The sequence below is a fragment of the Lytechinus pictus genome, unplaced genomic scaffold (genome assembly GCF_037042905.1).
Source record: "Lytechinus pictus isolate F3 Inbred unplaced genomic scaffold, Lp3.0 scaffold_19, whole genome shotgun sequence".
Classification (NCBI taxonomy): Eukaryota; Metazoa; Echinodermata; class Echinoidea; order Temnopleuroida; family Toxopneustidae; genus Lytechinus; species Lytechinus pictus.
In genome coordinates, this window is record NW_026974140.1 from 1,357,331 (window position 1) to 1,376,278 (window position 18,948).

An 18,948-nucleotide genomic window follows, 5' to 3' on the forward strand; every position below is an offset into this window, starting at 1 on the left:
TCTAACATGTGCTTTATCTGTGCTGGTGATCTGTAGTGTTATCGCATTTCAGCTTAAAATCAGTTTCACAGAGTTCAGTTAATGCAACTATTCAAGATCTACATCTATGATGATATAGTTACAATTAAGCTTGGTATTACAGACTTTCTCATGGAATCAGTGCTAACAGACCTGCCAAACCTGCCAAATTGTATTCTGTAATTTAAAAAAATTTATTTTTCCCCAAAAAAGTGTATTTCATAATAGAATGCATGGCGCACTAGCTCATCGCAGCACTCAAGCTGCATGCAAGCTAAAATGCGCACTGCTCTTGCAAATGAAAAAAAAAAAATGAAACATGTGTATATTTCACCCTGGTTTTAACTCTTTAAGAGCCATTGGCAGCTATAGTTGCCCATAGCCCTCTATTGCCACTGGCAGCTATAGTTGCCCAAGTAACTTTTTTTTGTTTAACCAATTTTACAGCCAGAAAATCAACACCATATTCTGTGTTTTTTATGTTGTTATATTGGCAAGGAATTCACAATTGATTTTGTTATATAAAAAATAGTGGTTTACATAGAAATTTTTTGAGTAAAATGGCATTTTTGCATCATTATTTTGAAGAGTTGATTTCGGATATTGCCGCGATCTGAATCAATATTTCTCCTATAGACACGTGTGATATAAAGGTTGTGTGTAGCAGTACACGTACTTCTATGGGCAGAGCAAAGGCGAGTGTGCGAAGGCATTCAGCTCAGAATTGACCAATGACAGAGCGGTACGATGTCTCTCACCCAACGCTACTCACCCATTCGCTATTGTTTTATGAATATTCATGAGCTATCGATCGGTTCTTTTGCAGGCCGGTATGGTAGTATTCTTGTGTCAAGGATTTTTTCTGCCTGCAAATGTGCACGCTTTGGGGGAGATTTTTTGGGGGGAGGGGGGGGAGGGGGGGAGGGGGGGGTGGGGGGAAAGGTCTTATACTTTGTTTTTTTTAGCATTCTCACAAAATTGTTCTCGTTATAAATATATGAGTAAAGAAGGCTGTCATTTCCAACTCTCATCGCACTGAAAACATCACACTCATTATTTATTTAATAATTTATTATTGTTATTATTATTATCATTATTAGTATTACTATTATCGTAATCATTATTATCATTATTGTTATTATTATTATCATTATTCTTCTCCTTCACCTTCTTATTATTAATGTTATTGCCATCAGAATCATCATCATCATTATGATTATTATTCAAAATAATTGTTGTAATCATATCAATTGCATTCCTTCTGCAGCCAAACTCTCTCTTCATAAACTTAAGATCAGGTAAATAACGGTTCATATTCGTTTGTGTTTTTATAGCCCAAACCATTAAAAAAATGAATGATTGACATTGTTATGCTTATCAATATCATATTCAAACTTCTCACAAAAATATGAATCGTTCAATATTCTCCTCGAATAAAATAGGAAGAAGCAAAACAAATAAATGTGATAATTAAAACGGCCGATAATACCGCTTTATTCGTGTTTTGAGGAAAAGAAAGAAAGGGATACATTAACAAAACCGATCAGACCGACCTGTTAGTTGCTGCATCATTGACGTCACTATCAAGGGGATTTTAAAACAACTTTAGAGAGTAGAAATGCAAATGATAACGATGATAGCGGGTTGAAGATTACATTTCTTTATACCACGCATATTATTGTACACTATGTTATCTGAACAAATTATTTCTTTTACCACGGATAGTGCTACGAGCTTGGGAGGCCCTGGGCGGATGCAGGATTTTTCTGTAGGGGGGCAAATTGTTTTCTCTTTACCTGGGTCACCCATAAGAAATCAATACCGGAACCTTTGAAAGTATTCTAAAGTCAAATCAAAAGACGCGCGTGAGCCCCGATTTCTATGAACATCCTGTGCTAAATTACTCTCCTAGATAATAGGTCAGGAGGGAGCGCGGATTAGAGATTCCTCATGAAAGAGAGTCTGGGCATCTATTCTTCATGACTTGGTGGCATGAACAAAAGAATGTAGTCACGTAGAATGTTAACAGGTGGCTACTTTGGTCAGACCAGTAATACAGAACAAATAGGCCTATTTTCTTTTTGAAAATTTGTATTGATTTTTTGTTTGTAACTGATTTGCATTCCCTCTTCTTTGATTCACGACAAATAAACTTTTTATTTCTTACTTCTGTGCACTTTGTCAAGAACGCCCATATTATTTTGTGGGATTTTATACCCCAAACTTGTAAGTATTGAATCTGTCAGACCCCTTTTTATCTACATTTCAATATATCATCTTTAGTTCTTTTATATTTTGTCTCCTTCTGACTGGCAATAACTTTGTTTGTTACACTACGAATAAAAAAAAATTACAGAGTCTTATTTTGAAGACTACACGAATGAAAGGGTACGGTTGGCCGCACTTTGAAGATACATGGCTCTAATGTATTATTGTGTGTGTTTGCTTGGGGATCGCAGCTGTGCTGTGATTGGTCACTTGATCGGCGACAATGCCCTTTTTTGGAACAGGTCGCTTTCTCGTACTTAAGAGGAAATAACTTGAATAGCAAAATAGTATTTCATTCAAAAGAGCATTATTTTTGGTTATTTCTGTTTGTTCAATTTCATCAATAGATACGTCATTTGAAAGGGTAAACATTGAACTTTCATTTTATTTTCTTAATTTCTTGGTATCTCTACAATTCCTAAGGTTATTTGCTCTTTGAAATGTTCATGAACTCATAATTATCTAGGTTTTACTTATTGAAAAAACATGATGTAAAATATTACATCTTTTCTCCATTTTTCCAAACGCGAATATGTTCATGGACCATAAAGTCCATGAACCATGCATCATTTCATGTGTAGAAGGTTTTATTATACAACGTACGGGTAAAGAATTATGACCGTTTTAAAATCAGTCGCTGCTCACATTTCGGTCAATTTAGGATTCCCTCGAATATCCCTGGCAGTAGAGGGGTATTGGGCCTGGCAGAGTAAGAGTTAAACAAAATGATTGGAAAAAAAAAGTCACCTGAAATTACATTGATCTAATAACCCTATTTGTGTAAGTTTTATGAAACAGTAAATAAATTACGATCTTTTTATTCTTTTACAAAAACAAATTTTTTAAAGAAAAAACGTACTGTCATATTTTGGTTGCAAAAACGTACTGGTTGGCAGGTCTGTGCTAACTGCACTTACTTTCACTAAAGAGAACATGAGGACAGAAGTAAATAAAATGAAAAGCAGTTTGAACTGGCAGAGTCTACTGAAACTCAAAAAGAGAACTTACATGAGGGTATATGTCATCCAGTTCAACAATATGATGTTGAAGAAGCTGCGCTGTGACCTTGTGAAGAGATTTTGGAGTTCGAATGTTTTCTTCCTGTATGAAAATGTAGCAGATATTGAAATGCAAATATTCTATGATGAATGCTTAGCTTTGTGTTCTGACATTTCACATTCGGTGAAAGAAAGAGACACTCTATTCAACTCAGCTATGCCTCTTTGAATAGAGCATATTCCTTTTACTATCATGCGAAATCTTGTACTATTTCACTCGTGCACATTTTTCATTTGCTTGGCACAGCTTGACTTATGAGCCAGGCTTCGATCTTTGTATAATACCCCTGGACTATATCCAGAAAAAAATACCAGCCTTGTGATAATCCTTTCAAGGGCTATTTCCATCAAGAAAAATTATTTAATTGTTCTTTAAAGTTTTCCCACTGAGTGGAGACAGGAGAATGCTAGAGTAATTCATTTCACAAAACCCTTACATTCCAGGCCAGGGTGGCAATTTCAAAGAATTAAGTAGAAAATCATATCTTGCTTTATTTAGTTTCATTAATTAACATTTATACGAAATTGTATCAATTAACAATTGTAGAATTAAGAAGTTTGTTACATATATAGCACAGGATTCACTATGTTTCAAATTTGGACACTCAATAATAACCAATCAACAGTGTGTTGTTACATGTCATGTATTCAAGATCAGCTACTGATGGAACTGCTCCCCACTACAATAAGGAAACACACTCTTTGGCTTCCATTTCATATCTGCAGTTTGGTATAAAACAGTTTTTGAGAGCCAAGTTGCAAAAATAAGAATATCATTAGATATGAAAATGCTACTGCATTAGGTACTAACTGAACTCTCCTATTCGCAATTTGTTTTTGTTTTTTTTACAGTGATCAACTGATCCCGTAGACACCAAATTAAAATTTACAAGCACTACCGTAATTGCACCTGCATTAGCTTCATGCAACATATTGGAGACATTGAAAGAACTCTTACTTTCATGGCATCTATTCCATCAATAAATATTAGATTCAATTAATTTTATCAAGGGGCATCAAAAACTCAAGAACATTCTCTTCCCAAGAGAGGAACTACATACTGTACATTTAAAAGTAAATATTACAAAGTAAATTTGTCTGATGATTGCTCTCAGCATCAGGTTTCTCATAGTAAGTTGCACAACTAACACAAACAATGTCCTACTATCATCAATCAAATTAATATCAAATGGGGTTTATCCCTTACTATCAGAGCTTTCAAATATTTGGTAGAGCAGAATTTGAAACAAAAGGAGCTCATAATAAGTGAGGAAAGGATCAAGACCATGCTCAAGAATAGTAATGCTATTAAAAGTAAATTTCCTGGAAATACAGTAAAATAAGGGAGAATTTGATACACACAGATTGGTACCATGAATGCTGGGGAAGGGGATATATAAAAGAAGCATCCTTTTTGATGAATAGATTCTGACTGACCTTGTAGAACTGAAACTTGAAGCCTAAGACCTGACATACTGTTAGAGGGTCACACATGTATGACCTGAGTAGAGGAATAAAGACATGATCGAGCTCAGGAGCTGTCTCAAAGGCCTCTAAGATGATGTCAAGGACTCGGTTTGGATCAAGGTCAAATCCACCTAAATGGGAAAGAATGGAAATAACACTTTCTTCAGAAATTGAATCACCACAAATATATTTCGTTGTTTATAATACGAGGTACTTTGTAGAGCCTTAACCCTAAAAGGACAATGTTTCCGAAATGCCAAAAGATAGAGCCGCAAAATGTTATGACTTTCTTCTTTGAAGTCTTGTGCAACTTTATTATGCAAAATGTGTTATACAAAAGCCTGAGGCATACACATTGCTGCACTGAATGCTTTAATGCAGATACATGGCAACTCATTCAATCGCTGAAATCGTGTATGTGATCAAACTTACTATGTAATGAAATATCATCCATCTAAACTTTTTTTGTATGGGTAAAAAGAGAAAAACTAAAAGACATATCAAAATAATCTTAATACTGTAGGCTCGTTTCGAGTACACGTGCACACGCAGTCAAGTCAGTGCATGTGTACTGAACACGGTAGCATCTGCATAAAACTTGCGTGGGAGTTGTAAACAAGTGAACAAGCTCACAGTCTCACATTAATAATAAGTTCTCATATGTTGCACAAGTTTTAATGACTAAAATTCCACTTTCATATCCACCCTCGAAGTTCTGTACTTTGTGCAAGAAGCCACAGAGCTCACTCAAAAGTAACCACTATTAATTCCCTGGTGAAACAGTCAAGAAAATTAGCTTAAATTTTCCTCTGGACACAAATTTAGCCACACACTCACTCACGTTCATGTTACAGCTCACAGCAATGTGTTCTTCGAAGGTTTGAAGTTTGTTGACCTCAAGACGTCTCGTAAATTTTCTGATGTCATTGTTCTGACCTCTCTCCCCCTCTCTCTTATCTAACGGCCCTCACCTAACCCTTCAGACCCTTCTGCCCTTGACTTCTTTTCTCCCGTCTCTCATTCTTTCTTTCTTGTCTCCACAGTCCCGTAATTCCCCCTCTATCCCTTCCCTTCTATTCCACGCCGATCAGGTTGGTTTTCTCTCCCCTCCCTTTCTCCATCTCTCTCCCCCACCCCCCTCTCTGACTGTGTCTGTCTGTCTGTCTGTAGCCCCTCTCTCTCCCCATGTCTCTTTCACTCTCTCCCCCTCCTGATGAACTCTTAACTTTTATTCAAATGGAAACCACATGGCACCATTGTGTGGACAAGCCCTTTGTTCAGAGTGGGTTCAGTAATGAAGGGGTCAACTCCAGTTGTGGATTGTGCAATCAAAGATATGCATGTTTCCTGTGTTTTAAAGACTCGAACCATAGAGGTAGAAAAAAGTTGCAGCTGGTTTATTATCCCTTATGCATAGTAAATGCGAAATAATGTGGGCAAATAATGCAGTATAGATGATTAAAAGGAAATTATTCTGGTTGTGAATATTATACATTACATAAATTAACATAAATGAAGGAATAAAATGAAACTGGATCAAATTCAAAATAATTTAGTTGGCTTGATTTTCTCCAACTCTTTCTCACAATCGAGCCCACCCTCTGCCCTATACATGTCTCTTTCTGACTCTCCCATCTCTCAATCTCTCCCTCCCTCTCTCTTCTCTCTCTAATCCCTTTCTCCATTGTTGCTCTCCCCCCCCCCCTTCTTTAATATCGGCTGTGGATTACATGCCCTTATTCAGGGTTCAAATAGGGGTCAATGATCGAAGTGCATGTAATTCAACTCCAGTTGAGTTGTGGATTGCGCAATGAATTCATTGTACAATCAAATTGAGCTTGTGTGTGTGCGCAGAGAGAGGAGTGTACACTGCAGTGACCATGCCTCGATAGGGATCGAGTGGTGGTAATGTCAGTGTCATCTCCGATCTCCCGCACAAACTTTTGAGTGAGATTGGCGATTTTAATTTTGATATCAAAGCAATCTACAGTCATTTTCAACACTTTACATTTGCTTATATGAGAAAGAAAAATCAAGTAAAAAAATGTGAGTATTGTAATCATCAGTTCATAAATTATTGGTAGAAATTTAGACAACGTAAGGAACACAAGTTATCATAACTTACATAGCTGGCCGTTTGTGTTTACAGCATGTACACAACCGAAAAACATGCCATGTACACGTACATCAAAAATGGACTTTCAAAACAGGCCTACTTCTAACATCCATCCACCCTATTACGTACAGACACCTGTAAGTGCTTCAAATGCGCACTGAAATAATAGTCATCTAACTTATCACATACGCACCTATAAGTGCTTTGATAGTCTTTGACACCTGAGAGCTTGTAGAAGGATCACATGTGACTTGAGTAAGCTCCGAGACCAACTTAGCAAAGCCCTCACTCTCTTCACGTAAAAGATTGAACTTTTGTTGTTTGTAGCTGAGTAAAGAAAGAAAAAGTTGGGGAAAAATTTACTACCCCCATGAATCAGTAGTAAAGAACTCTACTGAAAATCAACAGAGTAAAGAGACAAGTCAGCATATCCTCACATTGATATGTAATGATATCTCACTTTGTAAATTTTTTTTATTTCAAGGATGAGTTCAGAGATATGCTTTACAAAATAATTTTAATCAAGATTCTCCAAAACTCCATAGACCTTGTGCTGGGCCCATCCAACTCACATATGCAAAAGTTTAGAAATAATCTATTACATGGCATACACTTTATCGAAACTACTCTTGCGCTGGTAAGGTGATGTTTTAACTACTACTTCTGATGCAATCTGGATAAAGCTATAAAGTTATATGAATATAACTGACATTAGTGTACATTTGAGAAAGAAAGATGGCATGCCCCTCTGCCAAAACTAAAAAAAGGGGACAATGTGTAAACATTTATTCTATAAGTACAGCAACAAGTTAAGCCAAAACCCCAAGCCTCTTTTAACAATGAGATTTTAATATGTCATATGGCTGAAAGCCTGCGATTGTTAAGCAATTCATACATAATTACAAAACATTTTTATGGCCTAAAACTCTTTTCTTGAACAAGTTTCAAATAAATAATACTAATAATAAGTGGAGCGCCTCTGGCAGTCTCACCTGCATTGCGCGATTCAATATATAGACGGGTCAATATATGGTTTGACCCGGAACAAATTGCAACAAATGATTTTTCAACGGTATTTTGTACTATTTGACCTCAGGAATAACATACTAAAAATCTACCAAAATCCGCATCCGGGAAAGTGGTTATTTTCAAGATGGCGTCCAAGATGGCCGTCATTCACTAAAAATGGATATGACTCACTCATTATTCACCCTAGAATCCTATTTGGATTCATATTCCATGGTCCAATGGGTAAAATAATTTATTTATACAAGTTAGAGTGCATATTAGCACTCCAGGCTACCAGGAAAATCCAAGATGGTGCCCAAAATGGCTGCCCTAGTCAAAAAATTCCACAATTCATCTAGTACTTACTTAAGTGGCTTTAATTTGGTTTCCATTCGATTGTTTTAATGATGAAGTAGTACGTCGGGACAAGTTACAAGGACAGCCAGTGGTCTGGTGTGTCGAAAAAACCAAGATGGCTTCCAAAAATTGAGTTTAAAATGGCTGTTAATCCTTAAAATGGACATAGCTCATATCACATCCACCTGAGAGATATGATTTTGGTGTCTAGACCATGTTCAAATAATACATTGGGACAAGTTACAAGGACAGTCAGTGGTCCGGTATGTTAAAAAAATCCAAGATGGCTTCAAAAAATGGAGTAAAAAATGCTGTTGCTACTTAAAAAAACCCAACATAGTTTGTTCAATATCCGGGAATATGATTTGTGTGCCTATACCATTGGTTAAATGGGTCAAATAATAAATTGGGATAGGTTACAAAGACGATTGGTGGTCACGTATGTCCAAAAGTCCACGATGGCTTAAAAATAGTATTAATTAACCGCGATGGTATTTAAAAATGAACATAGTTCATGTTTTATTCGTCAAGGGCATATGATTTTATTGCCTATATCATGGTTTCAAAGGCAGAAAATTAGTTACAAGGACAGTAAGTGGTCCAGTATGTCGAAAATCTAAGAAAGCTTCCAAAATCGGAGTCTAAAATGACTGCTGTTACTTTAAGAATGGACATAATTCATTTAAAATCCATCTAGGAGATATGATTTCGGTGTCCACACTATGGTTTCATGAGTAAAATAATACGTTTGGACTGGTTACATTGATATGCAGTTGTCCAGTTTGCCTAAAACACAAGAGAGTTTTTTAAAAAGGAATCTAAAACGACTCATATCATTCAATAGTGGTCAGAGTTCTACAATATTCATCTGCAAGAAATAATGTTGGTGTCCAAATTGTGGTATGAAGGGTCAAATAATACATTCGGACAAGTAACAAGGATGGTTAGTACCCCATTTTGTCAAAGAATCCATGATGGATTCTAAAATTTCATTAAAATGGGTGCTGTTACCAACTCATGAAACGATATGATTACTTGTCCCCATGCATTTAAGTGTAGGCACCAAGATTATTTCTAACAGGTAGATATTTTATGTAACAGTAGTCACTTTAGAACCCATTTTTAAAGCAAACTTGGATTTTAAGGCAAAATGGATAGCTGCATATCATGGTAACCAGTCCCAAAGTATTGTTTGGCCCTTGAAACCCTAGTGTAGACACCAAAACAATATCCCCAAGGTGTATTTATAATGTTCTACATCCACTTTTAAGTAACAGCAGTCATTTAAGACCCCCATTTTTAAAGCCATCTTTGATTTTTGGACATACCTGACACCTGACTGCCCTTTCAACTTAACCCAATGTATTGCTTGACCCTGTAAACTCTAGTATAGACAGCAAAACCATACCTTTAAGGTGTATTTATAATAAACTATGCATACTTTTAAACAGCAACAGTCAATTTACACCCCATTTCAAAATTAATCTTGGATTTTTTAACATACAGACAACTGACTGGTCTTTTAACTTACCCCAGTGTATTACTTGACCCTTCTAAACCATGTTTTAACACCAAACTCATATTCCCCAGACAGATATTAAACAAACTATGTCCTTATATAAGCAACATCAGACATTTTTTTACTCCATTTTTGGAAGCCATCTTGTAATTTTGGACATACTAGACCACTGACTGCCATTGTCTTGTCCTAATATATAATTTTACCCTTGAAACCATAGTTTAGACACCGAAATCATATCTCACAGGCGGATTCAAAACGAGCTATGCCACTTTTAAGTATCAACAGCCATTTTAGAATCAAGTTTTGAAAGCCATAATGGATTTTTGGTCATACCAGACCACTGACTGGCCTTAAAACCTGTCCTAATGTATTATTTTGGCCCTTAAACCAGTGGTTTAGACACCAAAATCGCATCTCCCATGCCGATATGAAAGAAGCTATGTCCGTTTTAAGTAGCAGCAGTCAATTTAGAATCAATTTTTGGAAGCCAACTTAGGTTTTTTGCCCGACCATGCCACTGACTGTCCTTGTAACTTGCCCTAATGTATTAATTGATCCTTGAAACCAGTGTTTTAGACACCAAAATCACATTTTTAGGCCGATATGAAATGAGCTTTGTCTGCTTTAAGTATCAGCAGCATATTTTTAAAACCAATTTTTGAACGCCATCTTCGATTTTTGGACATATCAGACCATTGACTGTCCTTGTAACTTATCTTAATATATTATTTGACCCTTGAAACCAGTGGTTTAGACATCAAAACCAAATATCCCAGGCCAAAATTAAATGAACTATGTCCGCTTTATATATTAGAAGCCATTTCAGAATCAATTTTTAGAATCCTTTGAGGATTTTTGCACATGCCAGCCCACTGACTTTCCTTGTAACTTGTCCCAGTGTATTATTTGACCCATTTAACCCATGGTATAGACAAAAAAAAAATCATATTTCTGGACATTGAGCAAACTATGTCGTTTTTTTTAAGTAGCAACAGCAATTTTCGACTCCATTTTTGGAAGCCATCTTGGATTTTTTAACATACTGGACCACTGACTGTCCTTGTAACTTGTCCCAATGTCTTATTTGACCATTGAAATCATGGTCTAGACACCAAATCCGTATGTCCCAGGCGGATATGAAATGAACTATGTCCATTTTAATTATCAACAGCCATTTTAAACTCCATTTTTGGAAGCCATCTTGGATTTTTGGACACACCAGACCACTGGCTGTCCTTATAGCTTGTTTCAATGTACCATTTCACCCTTAAAACCATTGAATAAAAACAAACTTAGATGAATTGTGGATTTTCAGTCCATGGCAGCCATTTGGGCGCCATCTTGGATTTTCCTGGTACCCTGGAGGGCTTATAATTCTTTCTAGCCTAAATCATTTTTTGTACCACCAGACCATGGAATATGGACCGAAATAGGATTCTAAGGTGGATAATGTGTCAGTTGTATCGATTTTCAGTGAATGGCGGCCATCTTGGACGCCATCTTGAAAATAACCACTTTCCCAGATGCGGATTTTGGTAGATTTTTAGTATGTTATTCCTGAGATCAAATAATACAAAATACCGTTGAAAAATCATTTGTTGCAATTAGTTCCGGGTAAGGCTATTTTTTGTCGTATATTGACCCGTCTAATAGCAGCAGTGCTGACTTTGAAAACTACTATAAAATAATTATTCATAAAAAACACCATTCATATAATGATACAATACTACGTTCATTGACAATAAATGACATTTGACCATGATCATGCGACCTAAGACTTGTCAGTGATACTTAATTACCCCTACACTGTATATCCACATTCTATAAACTATATCTGTAAACTTTGAAAGTTATGACAGCAACCTAATCATTACCTCCAAAATGGCCAAAGTTAAATTACCTTAAATGACCTTTGACTTTGATTACTCTTATGTCTAAGTCTTATGAACTAGATCCATACACTTTCGGAGTTATCATGGTTATTCAACAAATACCCCTAACATGGCCAAAGTCCACTGACCTTGGTCATGTGACCTGAAACTCGCACAGGATGTTCAGTGATACTTGATTACTCTTATGTCAAAATTTCATGAATCAGATCCATAAACTTTCAAATTTATGATGGTAATTCAACAGATACCCCCAACATGGCCAAAGTTCATTGACCTTTGACCTTGGTCATGTGACCTGAAACTCGCACAGGATGTTCAGTGATACTTGATTACACTTATGTCCAAGTTTCATGTAATAGATCCATATATTTTTTTAAGTTATGATGACATTTAAAAAACTTAACCAACTTGGCCAAAGTTCATTGACCTTAAATGACCTTTTACCTTGATCATGTGACCTGAACTTGCACAGGATGTTCAGTGATACTTGATTAATCTTATGTCCAAGTTTCATTAATCAGATCCATAAATTCTCAAAGTTATGATGGTAATTCAACAGATACCCCCAACTTGGCTAAAGTTCATTGACCCTAAATGACCTTTGACCTTGGTCATGTGACCTGAAACTCAGGCAGGATGTTCAGTAATACTTGATTAACCTTATGGCCAAGTTTCATGAACTAGGTCCATATACTTTCTAAGTTATACTGTCATTTCAAAAACTTAACCTTCGGTTAAGATTTGATGTTGCCGCCGCCGTCGGAAAAGCTACGCCTATTGTCTCACTCGTCTCACTCTGCTTCGCAGGTGAGACAATAATATACAAAATTTATCAAACGATTTATAAGGACGTTTAAAAAAGCTAAGAAACAAAAATTTAAGTACAAGATATAAGTTTCATTCCCCCCCTTGAAAATTGGAATCCTTTTTTAAATAAAATGAAGTAGCCTTATATTTATAATATAAAATTCAAACAATATGTTGAGCTTACGTATAGTGCAAAAATTATTTACTCACTATAGTTTTGTCTTGAGTCGGACATATCTCTGAGCAAAGGCTTGTTTGTTGGAGAGAACATTGATAGCATCAAGAGTGTCATTGTCTAATCTCTCCTTCAATAAGCCGCTATCCAAGAATGCCTGCATGGAGAATATAGGACAAGGATAATAAAAATGTATTAAGCAATCGCCTTTATTAACAGGATTAAACCTCCCAAGACTGTCTATAATTTCTATTTCAATCTACAAATCCACTGGGATTAGTACAACATGTTACCATGGGCAAAAAAAAAAAAAAAAAAGAAGTTGTACTTGGTGATTAAGCATTGGAGCTCCTTAAAGGTATCTTTTGGGCTAATCCTTTTGTCAAATTCCACTTTTGTGTATTATATGACATTAGATTTACCAGTCAATATCAAAATGACCCCCTCTATCTAGTGTTTGTTACATATATTTTTGATGTATCTTAATTGTAGCTTATGAGTGGAAATCTGAATTATTTCTTTCATCTTCCCTAAATACAAAAACAGTGTAAACTGTTTCATAGAACCTTATCCAAAAGTCACACAGAATTTACTCTGTTTTAAAACTTGGGGGCAAACTGTTGACTCTTCCAAATATATATCTTTTAAGTTCAATTTCTTTTGTCACCTGTGCACAATAATGGGAGATCCAGGGTGCTTAAACAGGCTTGCTCAATAAGTGATGTTCCTCACCGTAATTTGCTATGCCTCCCTTAACCTAACTCTTTCCTTCATTCATTCTCTCTATATAACAATCAATTTACTTACTGTACAAGCTGTCAGAAGAGAGATTAAATTTTCCTTGCATATGCCATCCTCCCTTGAAGTGGTTTCAATATCTGGAAAATCAAATCAATATTGAAAAGAAATATATTAAAAAGTGGAAGCTATTGCAGGATTTCAAACTGATGACAATCAATAAAATTCTGATTGGATTTTTTTTCTCACAGTCTCACTTTTTTTTAAATTTGTACTATGCTACTCAATGTACACCGAATGTTATTTGGTCAGGGGTTTAAGAGCAAGATTGGAAAAAATGAAATAAAAGGTGTGCACGAAGCGCACAGCACAAGCACAAAGTCCCAATAGAGCGTGATCCAAAAATTTTTTTTTTTGACCAGAGTAAAATAGAGAATAAGAACATGAATCTATTCCCTACATGTACATGGACAACATTGTACATGTATATCCTATATTAGAGATTTCTTCTGCCCAACTAACCTTTAATGTTGAAGACATCCACTAAGATAGATGGTACACCAGGATGGATATCCTACAAATTGAACACAAACACAGGTAAGTGAGAGATGGACATAGTTAATACTAAAAGACTGGGCTATTTGAAATGTATTGATGGGGGGGGGTTCCCATGATCGCGCCCAAATTTTGCACGCACATTCTTTACCACATAAACTACAAGCATGTGTAAAAAAGAAATTTAGAAATTAATTACAAATAAAAAATAATTATTTTCATTTTTTTTTTTTTTTTGCAGGGGGTACCAAAGTAGATTTATATATCAAGTATTTATATATTAGCTTTATTCTCATTTATAGGTATCTGAGTCTAAGACCTAATTAAATAATTAAAGCACGAAGCGCAAGCAGATTTTTTTTTTATATGCCATGAAATTTAGAGCTGAAAGTTAAACTATACATATAGGTGTAATTATGATCATGATTCGTATCTAATTATAATATTACAAATTTCAGAAATTTTTATCATTCTGACATGAAAACGGGGCATTTAATACACATTTTTAAAATAACTAAATTGATGCATACGTGAAGGGCAATCTGATTTTGTTATATCACAATCTGTTAACTGGACATTTTAATGAGGTTTTGAAATAAAGAACACTATTTATCTATTAAAAAAAAAAAAAGCCGGTACAAGCGCGAGCTGACTTTTTTTTAAATATAAATGAATCATTCTAAAGCGCGATAGCTCAATCAGTAGAGAGGGGTTTCGGATTCAAAAACCAGGGTTTGATTCCCACTTGGTGCGGTAGTGCCCTTTGGTAAGGCATATAAATCCTCATTAAAGGTCTCTCGGAGAGGACCTTAAGCCATCCCCGCTCTGGTTGCTTGCTTACATACATTCATGCTTTCTTAGCAAATGAGGTTAATAAAAATCACAACCAAACAATGAACAATATCAGATTCTAATATAAACGATTGATGTGAGCCCGAACCATGAAATGAAAATTTCAAATATAAAACCGAGCATTTTTTTAAACATGAAAAGAATGCATATCTCACAAAACAAAAATATCAGCATAAAGCGCGAGCTAAAGTTGGGAGAGACTAAGAGCTAAAAAATTGATATTCTATGCACATTTATTCAATGGAAGGGTATTTAACTGAACAATGCGATCGCGAGGGCAAGCTAAAATTTTTGGATTTTCTAAGCTGACAAGTTGACACTTTTAAGAATGTCTTTTAACATACAGCAAGCTGTTTATCTCATTTATAAAAAAAAAATGCCAGCACGAAGCCAAGGTTGAAAATTTATTCAGCATCTTTTTGTAATCCTGAGTAGGGTGCCTATCTAGCAAAACTAATATAGAATAAAATTATTCTGAAAACGGCACATTTTCAGCCCCATGAAATCCTTTTGGGCACTACACATGACCTTTAGGCAGCAGAGGTGGCAGGGGTGTTGCGGCCAGAAATTTTGTATCTCATTGTAAGTATGTACTTTACATGTAATTACCGTAAGTAACGGTCTATTAACCGCACCTTTTTCTCGGCGGGATAGAAGCAAAAGTCGGGGGTGCGGTTTATCCACGGTGACGGGTCTGAGCCAGCCCGTCGTAACCCCTCCCGAACATGTCTGCCAGTTCACAACACATCGAGTGGCCGGGCGTGGCCGCCCAGGGCAATGTCGTTTAGAGGGGTATGAGCCGCGGGTAATGAGAAGCGATTATAACAAATGCACCCACCTTCATGACACTAATTTCGACTTTATTCTCGGTTCAAAGTAGCAAAGTTCCCTGGCTAAGTTCAAAGAGAAGCCAAGCATACGGTACTCGGTAATATTTTGTCACAGCTGAGCTGAGCGAGCGCGAGAGTTCAGTTAGCTGAGCTAGCTTGCGTTGTATTGTGGTTACAGTGCGACTTAAGCTGACGCTATTCATTTTAACCCTCGATCCCCTCCAAAGTCCCGTTTCGACCTGTACGTTATTCCTCAGTATTTCCACCAGACTTTAAGCTGGGATGCCAAGTATTGACAAATTTTGCTATCCAAAGTATAAAAACTTGTTTTAGTATGTACTTAAACAAGTATTTATGTACATTATGTACAATATATTTCAATTTTTCATTCAAAATGCACACATGGTAAAATACATGTACACATTGTCTCCTTTCCGATATATAACATAAAATGAGATATCTTCCATCTTACTTGAAAATTCAATTAATACTTGTGGCATTAGGAGATTTACCATACATTCGATGGATAAACGAATTTAAATTGAAGAATTTAAGTTATTTGTAAAAAAAATTCAAACTATTGATAGTTTTCACAAACTTTTATTTTGAGGAAATCACGGTTTTATGTTTCAAATTATTGTATGTCAACATCACCAGACAATATTCCTCTTCCAGTATGACATGGCATTTTCATGTTAACAGTCATGCATGGGCGGTTAAATGCTTTAAACAATAGCAATGTCAGTAAAAGAAAATTGCAAGAAATGGATCAGTCAGTGCATGGCTGGTTACAGGCATTAAACAATAGCAATGTCAGTAAAAGAAAATTGCAATATAACGATCAGTCATTCTTTCAGTTGTGAAAGGTTATGTGGCATAAATATCCATTAAATGATAAAAGCAAACTTAAAGTCAAATACCACTCTAAAAGAGAAGAGAAAGTTATCCACCTTGGATGCATCACTATTCCACTGGAATTTTAAGTCAAAGTTAGTCAATGAAAAAATTTCAAATTTCAGTATCTTGGCATAAGCAAAAGAAAATTCAATATCTCGTTTGTCCACCCTGGCTCTGAATGAGTGCAGCACATCGACGTCGCATGCTTGTCACAAGTCGGCGAATTTGCTCTGGGGTGATTTTGTCCCATTCTTCCAGGAGATAACGCCAGACATCTTGAAGGGTGTCTCCTGGTTGAATTCTTTGATTGACCAATTTTCCTAGCTGATCCCACAAGTGTTCAATCGGGTTCATGTCTGGTGAACAAGCGGGCCATGGATCCAAGCGCTGAACATTGTGGTCATCCAGAAATCTTTGGACAATGTTCACTCGAAGCCCTGGGTCAACCCCCAGAAATTGTTGAATGTATGCCTACAGGATGGACATGATCATTAGCTTTTGAATTGTCCATTTCTTGCAATTTTCTTTTACTGACATTTCTATTGTTTAAAGCATTTAACCGCCCATGCATGACTGTTAACATGAAAATGTCATGTCATACTGGAAGAGGAATATTGTCTGGTCATGTTGACATACAATAATTTGCCTTTAATCAAATATCTACATGAAATATTTTAAGTTTTCTAAGTGTCCAAGAACTTTTTTTGCCGAGTGTATATTTATGAGACTTATAATTTGAAACTCCAATTAAAAAGAATCGCATATCAAAGATAATCAAAATCTCTTACATATTCTGTCAAAATATCAAAATGCGTGATTTTCAACATTCTTTCAGATGTTACGCTAAACATGACACTTTCACGCAAAAGTGCACTTAGCATCCGGCCGCACGCTATTACTGGGTATTTTAGCAAGACTTTTAGCTGAGATGCCAAGTATTAGCAAGCATTGACAAATTTTGCCGTCCAAAGTATAAAAAAATAGTTTTGGCCGGTCTACTACAAAATATGACCATGAGAATGCTGAAATCCATGAAGAAAAAATTGATGAAATCAATCTTTGGTACTCTATACTTACCACAATGGCACTGAGTGTGGACACTGCAAGATCCTGCTTCAAGTTCCCTTTTATTGTCTGATCAATCAAGTCATGAAGACCAGCAACCAAAGCTAAAAGAAACAATGATTCCATAAAACAAGCCTTTATAGCCTATAAAGGTACAGAAAGAAGGAAATACAATGCTCACAATGGCAGTGTTAACTTTGAAGGCAGTTAAGAAAAATTTCAAAAGAAGAAAAATACACCTCAGATGACGTTTGACCTAGCCTCTTGTCAAGGCCCTGGCGGCTGCTTCCCGGGCGAAGCAAGGGATATAATAATTTGTGAAGCGAATTCGGCCTCTTAACATCTGAGCCGAATTTCACCGACTTTCTTTTTGTTTTTTATTGTTTTTACCAATATTCTGACCAAAAATCTGTTGGTGAAAATCATCCAATGAGAGCGTGGGCTGCTATGACGTCATATTGAATTTTCACGAGCTCATCTTGAAATTGCATCAGAGGAAAATGAAGACCCATGGATTCTTGGCAAAGAGTGATGACGAAATCAAAGAGCATTGAAAATGCCTCTAAAATGCTGAAGTTTACCCATGTAAGGGCAAGTTGATGGAATCATAAAATCTGCACTGAATGGACGAGATGTTTTTGTAGATCTACCCACAGGATATGGAAAAAGTGTAATCTTTCATGCGATTCCATTTTGTGTCGATTATCTCCAATGTGAGGGAATTCTGGAGTCGAGTTGTCCAGTTGGTGCTTCCCCTTGTGGAGCAGGCCGATCTCCCCGGAAGTTTCAGGGCAGTGATGGGTCAGTTACGGTTAGTACTAGTAGTAGTACCACTACTTGTAGCATTCTGCTGGTTATATTCCCTATAGTGACCCGCAATGAAATGAATCCCCTGCAAAATAATGGACTATTCCGAACCCCGGTCAATTTACTAGGTGATCGTTATTAAGCTCATTTACATTCATTCGGAAGATGCGACTCATGAATATATAATTCAGCTCAGATGTCAAGAGGCCCTGGCTCGCTCGGCAAGCAGCCACCAGGGCTTCGATAAGAGGCTACATGTACCTTTAGGGCTGGGACTAAAACCCGGGTACCCGGGTCCCCCCCGGAAGCCTCGGGTACCCGGGTAGAAAAATCAATACCCGATTGCTCACCAGTATAACGTACATGTATTTGATTTGTATTGCGTAGTGTAAGACATGATTGTAACTCATCACAAAAGTACACATATCTTATTTTGAATCTAACTAAGCTTTTTCGGTTTACCGGAATTAGTAATACCGTTCGGTATGAACGTCATAACGGTATGGATACCGCCAT

The 18,948-nt window shown here is 36.4% G+C and overlaps 1 protein-coding gene across 1 annotated transcript in view; it reads right to left on the reverse strand.

The window, feature by feature from the left end:
- The window catches only part of LOC129261224 (THO complex subunit 2-like), a 142,944-nt gene that overhangs the window by 84,363 nt on the left and 39,633 nt on the right, over positions 1 to 18,948 (reverse strand). Inside the window, exons 3-9 of the mRNA XM_064114108.1 lie at positions 17,638 to 17,729; positions 13,949 to 14,000; positions 13,496 to 13,566; positions 12,724 to 12,845; positions 7,121 to 7,254; positions 4,782 to 4,942; positions 3,295 to 3,387 (exon numbers count right to left, since the gene is read on the reverse strand). Of these exons, the coding sequence (XP_063970178.1) occupies positions 3,295 to 3,387; positions 4,782 to 4,942; positions 7,121 to 7,254; positions 12,724 to 12,845; positions 13,496 to 13,566; positions 13,949 to 14,000; positions 17,638 to 17,729 (725 nt within the window). The remainder of the gene's footprint in view (positions 1 to 3,294; positions 3,388 to 4,781; positions 4,943 to 7,120; positions 7,255 to 12,723; positions 12,846 to 13,495; positions 13,567 to 13,948; positions 14,001 to 17,637; positions 17,730 to 18,948) is intronic.